This window comes from Pristiophorus japonicus, chromosome 2, assembly GCF_044704955.1.
Source record: "Pristiophorus japonicus isolate sPriJap1 chromosome 2, sPriJap1.hap1, whole genome shotgun sequence".
NCBI classification, from domain to species: domain Eukaryota; kingdom Metazoa; phylum Chordata; class Chondrichthyes; family Pristiophoridae; genus Pristiophorus; species Pristiophorus japonicus.
The window spans coordinates 236941996-236954338 of record NC_091978.1 but is presented as its reverse complement, the minus strand read 5'-3'; the positions used below and the strand labels follow the sequence as shown (position 1 = coordinate 236954338).

General features: G+C 39.1%; 1 protein-coding gene across 1 annotated transcript; it reads left to right on the top strand.

Moving 5' to 3' along the window:
- Positions 1-7456: 7456 nt before the first annotated feature.
- Positions 7457-11095, top strand: prdm8b (PR domain containing 8b). The gene is made up of 3 exons (XM_070863898.1): positions 7457-7678; positions 8701-8932; positions 9834-11095. Exons 1-3 carry the CDS (start codon positions 7457-7459, stop codon positions 11093-11095), a joined length of 1716 nt encoding a protein of 571 aa, XP_070719999.1.
- The last annotated feature ends 1248 nt before the right edge of the window (positions 11096-12343 follow it).

Below are 12343 nucleotides of genomic sequence, written 5' to 3'. Positions count from 1 at the left end.
ACTTTTATCAATAATAGAAAAGTAAAGGACCGGAAAAGATTCTGCAGTGCATCGAGACAGTCCCAAATAATATCGGAAGGAAATGGGAGATTGATTATTGGCAACCCATTAACAGCTTGCTGGGCCAAATAACAATTGTGATTAATGACGATTAAATAGACGTAAAAAGTTGGCGCGTTATTTACATCAGGAATTTGAGCAGATATTTGTGGTCAAGAATCATGAACATAATAGTACAGAAAATTTGAGACAGATTAAAAATGTCACAATACTTTCCTAAATTAAATGGGTAATATTATTCGGACTGTCTCCTAATATTTGTTTTTTGACTTACCTGTATAATACAATTCAACTATATTAGTTAAGCAAAGGTGATATGTAACTGAATTAGTTCATATTCATGTTAAGAAATGTAAAGTTATCTGCTGCCTATTTCATTCTCAGGTTAAAACAAAGCCTATTATGGGGGGCGTAGGAATTTCAATTGTCGGTAATTATACAAAGAAAACAAATATTTTGATAATATTGTAGACATCTTTGTGATGCTCGCACATACATTGTGCTACTTAAATAAGTTAGAAAGTTAGACATCTTTTTAAACTTGCTTGTACAGTGCATAGTGTCCAGATAAGCATCACGAAACATAGCAATTCACTTGTTTGACTTTTCATCTACTGTGTACGAGTTTCAGGATAAATGGTCAATTCTAATCAAAATGCTTATGAATAACATATATGTCATGTGTTACTTTTATCCGCGTCTTAATAAGAATTCCGAAAGGAATCATAATATGGCTTTGTAAAACTGGTGATGAATTACTTTGATTTCTGACTATTACATCCAACATTTCTGTTTTGGACACCCGAAGAGTTAAACTCTATTATTATTCAGAACGATTAGCTATGATCAGTATGCATAAGAAAATAGCACTGGTATGATCTGCTACTTTGTTCGATGTTCTTGCTGCTGAGAATCTTGCCAAGAAAACAGTTTAACTTATGAAAAACACTTGCAGGCTATCGGGCATAATACGTGATCCAAAGTTACTTGACGGTCAGTCAAGTATTACACAACGCTAATAATGACAGGAAATACCTTCCGCAGTCCATTATAATAAGAAGTAATTAAGAAATGCTGCATAATTCTAATCCACCTATTAAATCTACACATCATTATGTACTGGTATTCTTTTCCATTCGACACATTGCTATTAGATGATGTATTTAAAATAACGACTCTAAATAATAAAGTGTGGAGTTAAAGTAGTTTGTCACTGTGAAGGAAAGTATATTTGATCTGATGTAATTCAATCAAGGTGTGAAATACGTCACATCACCTATAGAACATATTTGTGCACTTGCTTAATAAATGTAACGATTGCTAGACGGGAGCCATGGTAATTCATCATCAGATTAACAAGGGCATATAATTCATTTCGGTATTAATATGGAGATTAAGGCATCTATAAGAGCAACATATTACATAGGTATTGCCTATGGAGATGATGTTGAGTTTAGTAGAATTAAGAAGTACCGCATTGCTTTCGGTTGTTTATGCAGAGATGTCTAAAATAGATGTTGGCATCTATTTCAAGCCAATATTCTAAATATTTGTAGGGTTGTGTGCATGTGTCATTGTTGAATAAATTAATTGCCAGATTAAATTCCATTTCCATTAAACATAGTCTTATACTCTGTACACCAGTAAACTGCACTCCTTTATCAGAATTGTGACGATCGAATTGCGGTTCTAACAACAATGGGACTTTACTTATATACATCTAAGCATGCGAAAGCCTTTGTGCGAGGGGAGAAAGTTTTGTAAGTACAATTAATCTTAGCCCTTTTTACTGTAAGCTGCACTGAAACACACACAGCAGCTGTAATTGACACACTGCAGCTGCGGTCACAAGATCACAATCCGTGGAAAGTAACACCACACACTAAAACCAGTTGGTACCGACCGTGGAGTACTACTCTCAATCTAAATAAATCAATTTAACAAAGTTGTCATTATATTACGTATCAACTATTATATATTCCTTATCAATAGGGTTATTGGTCAGAATATGCAAGTCAGACTGTAGATTTTGACCACAGCCTATATCGGCGTGTATCGAAACCATTAAGATTTAAGACTTCGTTCTCAATTTGTTCCACAATTGCTAACTATGTTTTGTAGTAGAATGTTATATTCGAGGAAAGGGCAAAGAATCAATGCGATGGTAAACGTATACCTCAATAAATAAGTATCCAAAGGGGCAGAAACCATTCAAATCAGTTTTAGCTGTTGCGTTTAGTGCACAAATTTGACCACATTGATGGGCCTTCAATTAGAGAATGTATAAATAAATAACTAACTTGATTTATATGAATCGCCCCTTGCTCACTATGATGCTCTTAGCCCCATGCAGTTGAAATACTTTACTGGGGACTGTGTTAACATAATGGTTTGCAGTCAGTTTTGGTCCTATAAACCTGGGTGGTGCACGATTGTATCTCTGCTCTGGCTGCCATCCCCCGTCACACACGCTGCTGTTATGGTGGAGGCAGATGGCTACTGATTGGGTGAGCTTTGTGGTTTTAATACTGAATACTTTATGGAAAAGGGTTTTATCATGCATCGTTGGTCAGAGGCACAATGGGGGGAGATTTATGATGATGGCATATCAATCGTTTTATGTGTTTTAGCGCTAGAATATCGCAAACCAATCTGTAGCAACTCGGCTTTTCGGTATTCTTGTCTTTTTATTATTTATTTGTACTTATCCCGAATTATTTAACCGAAAGGCTGAAACGTTTCTGTCTTTACACCGAACCATCGCATTTCATTTCAAACCATATCAAAGTAATTAATGCTGGGTAAAGCATCAAATGCTACTAAAATTTGTTAACAGTCAATTTCTTACGGTCAAAGATACTCCTTGAGTATAGCAAAATAAATACCAGAAGTAGGCATTGTGTTATTTCGAACAACATGCTGTCCCTGTTAACATGTGCGTCTGTGTGCTTTTCATTGGGTTATGCAGTGTGCGTTTATTTATTGTTTCTGCAACTCATAGTCACTATATAAGCACAACAAATTAAATTCAATATTTTCATATTTTTATCACTGCGTGACGTCTATGAGTTGGCACGCAAGCCACTATTAGTTCCAGTTTGATGCCCACTTCAAGCTATACAGTGTTCATTATGCTTTAATTCAGCGTAGAGTTTTCTTAATTCTGAAAAGAGAGCAGCAGCAAAATAATGTTTTGAGTGACAGCTTCTAGATTTCACACTTGATTCACAAAATGCACTCATTGAAAAGGTAATATTGCCACGGAATTGTTTTTTTTTTTACATAGCAACATCCCAGGCATATTATTGCATGTAATCACTGTAGTGCATTCAGTTAGTTAATATTATGCAGACAAATCACGAAACTTAATGTAGAATGTTTAAACCGCATGCTTACAGAAAATGTGTGTTTTGTGAGTGAAATTCAGCAGGAGAGGTGTAGGTCATTTTATAATTACATTTGTTCCGAATTAAATATTCATGAAATGAGTGTGTATACGGTGTATAACTGTTTACATGCACATTTATGGAGAATGTTTATATGTGTATAGATGGGTAAACTTGTGTATGCACATATGTTTGTATGTGTTTATGTACGTGTGTACATGTATGCAAATACCTGCATGTGCATGTGTATGCATATATCTATGTATCTACATATGTGCAGGCACATATATGTAGGTATGTGTAGTACTACATATAGGGATGTCTATATATTGTGTGTGCATATATATATATATATATATACACACACACAAATAGACTTTGCATATATGTACCAGAAATGATTCCATCACTCTACAGGATGACGTATATTCAAATGTATATCTCATATGCTCAAAACATCACATATCCAGGATGTGGAGATTCTGGATAGATGTAGAAATTCTAGTAAAAGCTGAATTAGGTGCAATAATTTGAACGCCGTATTTCGACAGATTAAAAAGGATTCCCCCAGCTCTACCACGACGCGGCTACGTTTGCACTTGACACAGTAATGTCACTTTCATTTCTATTATGGTGGAGCCTCGGATCATCCAGAGCTGTAAAGATAAAAGTTTGGATATTCATGATCTTTGTAAACTATCCCATTGAAAGGTGCGAAATATTCAGTTCAAGATGATAATCAAAAAAAGGCAACAACCCTGCCAAAATCAACTATATTTCATCGCGTTGTGCATATTGATATGGGCGCTTTCACAATACGTTTAATTACTGATTACGTCCTACTGGTAGAAAATTAACTTTATTAATTACCATATTATTCTACAGTTAATTAGACGATTTGGCACCTCGTAATACATTAAAGGTGGCAAAATAATAATGGATGTTGCACTTTCTTAAATCTAATTATATTTTATAATACTATTTTAGATTATTTGTTATATGGGTTTCCATTATTTTGACAGTTTTTAAAACAAACAAGCAACTTATGGAAAATCAAGTATTACTAGTTATTAAAGCATGTGTTAATACATTTTAGTAGCTTATAAAACACCTGCGTTTCCAAACAGGCTCCGGTTTCAATTGGAAGCAAGCTCACTTTGTTGTTTCTCATATGACAAAGTTAGTCAGTTCCTCATTTAAAAGAATAAACCCCTACCTCTTTATTTAAAAAACAACCCTGCAATGGTCAGGACAGATAGCGACAGTTGATCATCCCGAGTCACCTTTGAAGTAACTGTTTAATGTACTTGTGACAACAACAAAAACTGCTCCTACTGAGCGGTTTATGGTCCATAAAAGCCTGGATATTATCTGCCACCGGTGTGAAATGACAAATGGTAAGCCCAGTGTGTGTATCATTTTGGATGATGGACATTCTCCCTCAAATTGTTAAATTAGGCTCATTATTGGGAAAGGGGTGGGGGTGAGAACCGCGCGCCGCTCCTCGTGCTCATCACTCGGCTTTCTGTAGCCGCCAGTAATGGTCAGCGAACCCAGCTCCAGACCGACTCCGGCTCCGTCCTCCCCTCCCCATCCTGCCCAATCGGCACCACCTCCTCTCCCCAGCTCTCAAAACACTGCGCGCTGCTCCCGCTCCCCGGCCCGGGGAGCGCGAGCCCCCATTGTCCAACCACCAGCGCATTAAGCCCAATCAGAGTGCGGAGTGTGCGCGCGCGCGCGCGCCTCTGGGGGGCTGGCTGGCGCGCGCCAGGTGCAGCAGGACACGAGCCGCCACCAACATCGGCCGCCCGCCGGCCAATCGCGAGCAGAAGCCGAGCGGGTTGATCGCGCGGGTGGTTGGGTTGGGAGCGGGAGGGGGAGGGGAGCAGCCTTGTGTGTGTGTGTGTGTGTGTGTTGGTGGTAGTCGGGGGGCGGGGGGGGGGGGGAAGAGTGTCACGCGTCATTGGATAGATTATCTCCACCAAACAAAGTGTCTGCCACTTACACTCGGGCCCATATGTAACTCTCCACGGCTCCTCTCGTTTTTTGCATCGGAAGCACAACATCACCGTCACTTTCACCAACGATGCCACTGCACTGACAGCAAAGAGCGAGAGCGCTGCGACTCCAGCTGCTGCTCCTACCTCGATCACCTCCTCCTCCTGCACACATCCCCAAAAAATAAAGAGCAAAGAAAGAGATCTTTTAAACAAACACGTCGTTTTTTCTGGTGAGTGTTTACTTTTTTTGTTTCCCTTCGTCCTAAACGCTGAGTTGCTCTGCTAAGGATGGAAAGAAATGCATATTCATTAAAGCGTCTTTTATTTTTTGACGCCCCAAGCGACGCGCGACCTGATTCACAATAAAGCATTTGTGAAATGAGTTTGCAGCATATGTTGCATTTTTATTCTTCTGCAAACAAAAAAAAACCTGGTGAGGGGGAGGGGGGAGTGGAGAGAGAAACCTTTAGAAGAGATTTCGCTTTAGCACCATCAGGTAAGGCTACAGTATCACTTTCTGATGTCGAAGTGAAGTATAACCGAGGTTTTGTTGAGAGCTTCTGTGCTGCGCTCAGGAGACGTGGTTGACTCTTCAAGTTCAGAGAAACCACAATTATCTACTTGGCTCTCGTTTCATATCGCGCTAACGATCCAGTGTTACTGTGCAGTGGAGGCTCCACTGGGTGAATGCCAATTGGTTATGATTAGAATCGTTGATTCCTGACGTTCATTACCAATGTTTTGCAAGTAAAACGATCTTTTATTTGCGGAGAGTGGACGCAATAAAGGGGCTATATTTGTCTTTAACTTTCTGCTTTTCGAGATCTAAATGCGAACGTTGCTGTTTTATCAGACTACAATCGATGCATATGTTTCGGTTTCATCGTTTATGTGAAGCCGATTTAAAAAATCAAGTGGTTTACCAGATTAAAGAATACACAAAATAGTACGACTCGGTCATGAAATAATGTCAAAGTAACCAAGACTGTAACGATATATAATAATGTTTGTTTAAATCGTCCAAGTCAGAACCATGTAGGTTCAGGGCTTTGACATAAGCTACGATTTCGGAGTGAGTGAGTCTGCTGTAGTACCGGGAAATTGGTCAGGAACTCATTCAAACCTTGCGAAGAATACCAGCAATGCAAAACTCCCCCCACCCCGTACAATTCAGATTTCATAAGCTACGTTTGACCGAATCTCTCCCTGTGTAGAACAAGGTAACTGGGATTCATTCTCATCCATAAATAACCGTGTCGAGGTAAAAATAATTAACTCTGCTTGCTGCGTTTAATTAAAGTCTCAGAGGGAAAGTGCTGTATTATGGTAATGAGATGCGCGGACGAAGAAGACATACGTTCTTTCTTGTAGAAAATATCTAAAGGTTATCTGACATCAAATCACTGAAAATGATAGGACACTTTCAATCCATTTCATTTGCACTTCCAGACACCGGAACAGTGCGATTTGATGCTTGTTGATAAATGGTTTAGTCTGCATTCAGCCAAAATAGCAGATCGAACTGGGAGCAACGCAGGTAACGATTTCACTTCACTCTGCCAGACAACCCACAGATGTGGGAACTGATTTTGATCATCAGTAGATGCATTGGCAACGTTATATTGGTAACATCGAAACGGAAACATTTATCATAAAATCCGCACGAACAAAAGTGAACAGAGAAAGGTGACAAACATAATAATGAAAGCAACAGGACTTGTTAGGCGTGTCAAAATTATGAACATTTTAGCACAAAACTTTAGATTTGAAAAAGATACGTGTTTTACGCTATCCTGGCAGTATTGGGCAGATTCATGTTTCCGTGCACACTGAATTCAGGATATGTAAAATTTATAATGGAATCTCACAATGTACTTTCTCAAAATTGAGGACTGAATCTATAATCAGGACGAGAAAGATTGTCGTGATGTTTAAAGCTTAAACATTTTGACTATTGTAAGCATTAAGATGATCTTTTCATATCCTTTTCTCCCAGGACAAGTCTCGACGATGGATGATCCAAATGTTCACAAGGGGTTTTGGGAGAGCGATGCCAGCAGAGCCGTCCAGCAATGTCTAACCGACATTTTCACCAGCGTGTATACAACCTGTGACATTCCAGAAAATGCCATTTTTGGACCCTGCGTACTGAGCCACACGTCCCTATATGACAGCATCGCTTTCATTGCTCTAAAGTCAGCCGACAAAAGGACGGTGCCCTATATCTTTAGGGTAGGGTCATTTTACTTCTATCTTCTGCTCACTCTCCCCTCCCCCCTTCCTTGGTTTCATCTGCTGTCTCACCCGTTAAATAATATTGGATTTCTAAGAGAGTTACTTTCTCTTTTACACCCATTGCTGCTTTTTTCACCCACTGACCTTCCATATTTACCCGCATTGCAACTTCCCCCATTTTGTACTTTAGCATATTTTCTTTTTCTCTATAATCTATTTCTATCGTTTCTTTCCTAACTTGCCCCCTTCCCAATTATTCCTTAGCATCTGGCTGATTTCTTCCTTCACGCTCATGCGGTTGCCTCGTAGCACAGCAAATACGTTAAAACATGTTTGGACAACGCCGGCAAGGGCAATTGTGGTAATGGGGTGAGGACTGTGAAACTGAACATACTGGACTAAAGTGCAGAAACACGTAAAACGCGCTGAAGGTTCGCCTGTCAATTTGGACACTGGAACTTTCACACGAGTGCAGTGAAGAAAACTGATTGACTGTGGGACCACAAGTAGCTGCAATGTGTCTATTACAAATGATAGAGCGTTTACTTGCCCCCCACCCTTTTGAATAATGTTTTCTTCATGACCATTCGACACACAGCAGTATTTAGTAGCTTTATAAAATATTTAAGAAATATAAAAGAGCGAGCACGGTATTGTCTCGTAAAGTTTATGGATCTGGAATCTGACCGCGATGTATTGCTGAATGTTTACAGGTGATGGTTCAAATTTGAAATAGACGTAGTACATAGTAAATCACTAACGTATTTGCATTCATGATATTCTGCAATATTGTAGATTATCCTGCTAAACTATACAGCGGACCTTGGGATTAATTGTTAAATTAAACTGTATAATGCTAGGAAATCTCCAATAAGATATCGGTTACCAGGTTAATTTATGTTTTGTGGAATTTGAGAAAGGCCGTGTGTAGTGAAACACGGTATAAATTAGATTATTGGTAATTGGTCTCTATTCATCATGGCATGTGGCTCACATTCTGCTATTGCACTTTACTGCAGGTGGATACTTCAGCAGCGAACAGCTCCTCCGAGGGCTTAATGTGGCTCAGACTGGTCCAGTCGGCTAGGGATAAAGAAGAACAAAATCTGGAGGCATATGTGAAAAACGGCCAGTTGTTTTATCGGTCTCTGAGGCGGATTGACAAAGACGAAGAATTACTTGTGTGGTATGGAAAAGAACTATTGGAGCTGCTCCTTCTCAGCAACGTCAGGGCACAGGCCAAAATGAATGGTGAGCTGGGATTTATAAAGTCTCATATTGAAGCTGTAATTTATCCCCCTCAAAAAATACTCTCACACTGATATACACAACACAATCTATTCGTGTAATGGGACGTGGAGAAAAATGTATTATTTAATTTTCCTGGAATAAATTAGTTATATACAGATGATCTAATTTTCTTCAGATTTATTAAAAAATATGGCTAATATAACAAATAGACGAGTAAATACACTAGATTGAATGGTTTAGACTAATTAACTGGCTTAGAAAGATGAAAATATAGAAACATAGAAACATAGAAAATAGGTGCAGGAGCAGGTCATTCAGCCCTTCTAGCCTGCACCGCCATTCAATGAGTTCATGGCTGAACATGAAACTTCAGTACCCCCTTCCTGCTTTCTTGCCATAACCCTTGATCCCCCGAGTAGTAAGGACTTCATCTAACTCCCTTTTGAATATATTTAGTGAATTGGCCTCAATACATAGATAGATAGATTGATAGATAGATAGATAAATAGATATTAATAGATGATATGGAGACGAGACAGCCGAAAAGCCAGATAAACTGTAGAACCCTCTTTCGGTGGAGATAGCTAGCTAGAAAGATGGAGGGATTATTTTGTATGGACAAATGCACTGACAAAATGTAACTGAATATAAAAGGTTACACAAGGAGAAATATAGGTAAAGTGATTCGGTTAGTATCAATGAATTATCTAATAGAGAAATAGGTCAATGTAATTATTATAATACCAATAAATTATTTATCACGTAACTGAAATATTTTCTACCTTTAAAACGTGTACTTTTAACCTTATGATTTATTGTTGGCTGTTAAATCAGTGAACGCCAGAACATGATTGACTTGTAGAAGTGAGCAATCTCATTTTAATGTGCTTCATTCGCGCAGGGCCCTCGCCATACACATGTCTGGACTGCAGCCAGCGATTTCAATGTGAATACCCCTATCTAGCCCATTTACGATTCCGCTGTCAGAAGCGACTGGGTTGTATTTCCCCAGATGAGAAAGTTAAGAACAGCGGAGACCGTGACCATCTTACTGCAGTAGGGCTAAGTGTTAAATTCAGCCGATCGGAGCGACAATCAGCCTTTTCGAATGTAGAAAATAATAAACGTACTACAGATTTCCACAATCTCGCCAGGGATATGGAAAATGCGAGAGAAAATGATAGGAACCGCCGAGAAACTGAAAGCGTAAATGAAAATAAAAGAAAGCACGACGAAGCGGAAGAGAAGAATGATAATATAATGCACACTACAAAAGTCGCAGATAGTTCACTGGCTACCCCAAGAGAAAATCTTCTCTGTCCTTCCCAACAGTTCAGAGGGGGCTATTTCAGTCTAAGAGAAAACGGAAGGCTGATGACACCATCTAGCCCAGAGCCTACAGAAGCCAAACGTAGCGCCTTCATCGAAGTGAAAAGAACTTCACTTAATCTTAAACAGAGTCAGAAAGACCAAGTTTCTGACGTAGATAACAAGAACGGCACAGCACCGAACACGAGCTCTTCCGAGAAGCTGATGGACATCAAGTCTGCTCTGAGTGAAGCACAAGTCCCTTCTTGTCTGGACAACATTGCCATCGGAAGTGCGTTTAGGAGCGTCGCTCAGCTTTGTGGAACCGAGGACAGGAAGAGTGCATTCTCTCAGCCAGCCAGATCGTTTACTCAGCTATCTCCACTCTTGGTGTCCCAAAAAGTGATTCCTGGCTTAGAGTGCCATCCTGGCGTTGGTGACTCTGGCAGACTTTATCAGGCAAATGCCTTAGCTGCAAAGCTCCAGAGTACAGATGCTAACGGCAATTGTAACATGCAAGGGAGTCTCGCCAAACAAAGCCCTTTCGTATATGCCACCGCTTATTGGCCAAAGGCTTCTGGGCCCATTCAGCTGCAAGTTCCATCCGCACTGACCCTTCTTCCTCCTTCATTCACGTCCTTTTGTTTACCAGCACAGAATTGGTGTGCCAAATGCAACGCTTCTTTCAGAATGACATCCGATTTAGTGTACCATATGAGATCTCACCACAAAAAGGAATATGCCATGGAGCCTCTCGTTAAAAGACGAAGAGAGGAAAAGCTTAAATGTCCCATTTGCAATGAATCCTTTAGGGAACGCCATCACCTATCCCGGCACATGACGTCTCATAACTGAACTCTTAACTGTATTTCAGATTGTAACTTCAACTCAAGACAAAAACCAAACTAAGGGAAGGGGCTATTGCGATGCACACATTATCACTTTACATTTAACATTTTGTAATTGTCACAAACTACAGTATACAAATGCATTTTGTCATAACTTTATTTCAGTTTAAATGCGTTAGGCGCTTATGATAGCTTGGCAGAGGAATATATGACAATATCATATTTACGGACATAATTTTATTTTAGATATAAGAAAAGTAAGAGAATGGATTTTAGTTCTTGACTTCATTGATACATTCTAATGTCAGCATTAAAATAATGAAAGATGTGAACGGTTTATCCGTGGGAGATGCAAGCGCGGAAGACAGGAAACATGCATGTAAAAATCGTAGATATGAACACCAAATACAGATGGGAAGTGCGGAATATACGTTGTTTTTTGTAAATATTTTTGTTTTAAAAATCAAATGTACTATTTTGTGCCAGTGAAAAGAAGTCTCAATAGTTGTGTTTCTCAATCTTGGCGAAATTTACGAATCTTGATAGTTTATCTGGTCTTTTTGGCTGGCTTCAACAATAAATAGCTTTATTTTTACTTGACCAAATGCATGTGTATATGTAATTATTTAAATTTGTTGCTATAATCATTTTTAGCCGAAGAACTGCCCACACTAACTTGTACAGTTTCTACACTGCATGCAATCTCTGTCAGCATATTTTAAAAAGATACGGTGCAATTTGAAAGTTGATTGTTTTAGAGAGGCTGATCGCAGAATAAGGCATGCTGTCTACTGTACTATCTACTGTAGCCTTATAAAATGCATTGTCTTCACATCAAGAATCAAGCTGAGGTTATACAAATACTACAGGTGTTGCCTGTAGCACAACCACCGAAAGTCTTTTGAATTTATGTCAATTTCAGAACACAAAATCCATAACTAGAGATTGATCCGAGAGATTCGCACTTGACTGGTTACTTTAAAAAAAATGAATCTAAGAAGATGATCAGTTTAAAAAAAAAACACAGCATTATAATAAGCCTGGTTCAAGACTAACCAAGATTTAATGTTCACCAATAAAGGTGAGAAGTCACGAGTGAACTGACCTTTAGGAACCAGAGTCTAGCGAAACTCATAATAAGGAGTCGAAAGCTCCCCTCTCCCTCCCATTCACAATTTGATTCATTAAACTAAGCCGTCAATGTCCTTTGATTAAACATGGAACGGGGATAATGCAAAAATAATAGTATCAGAGG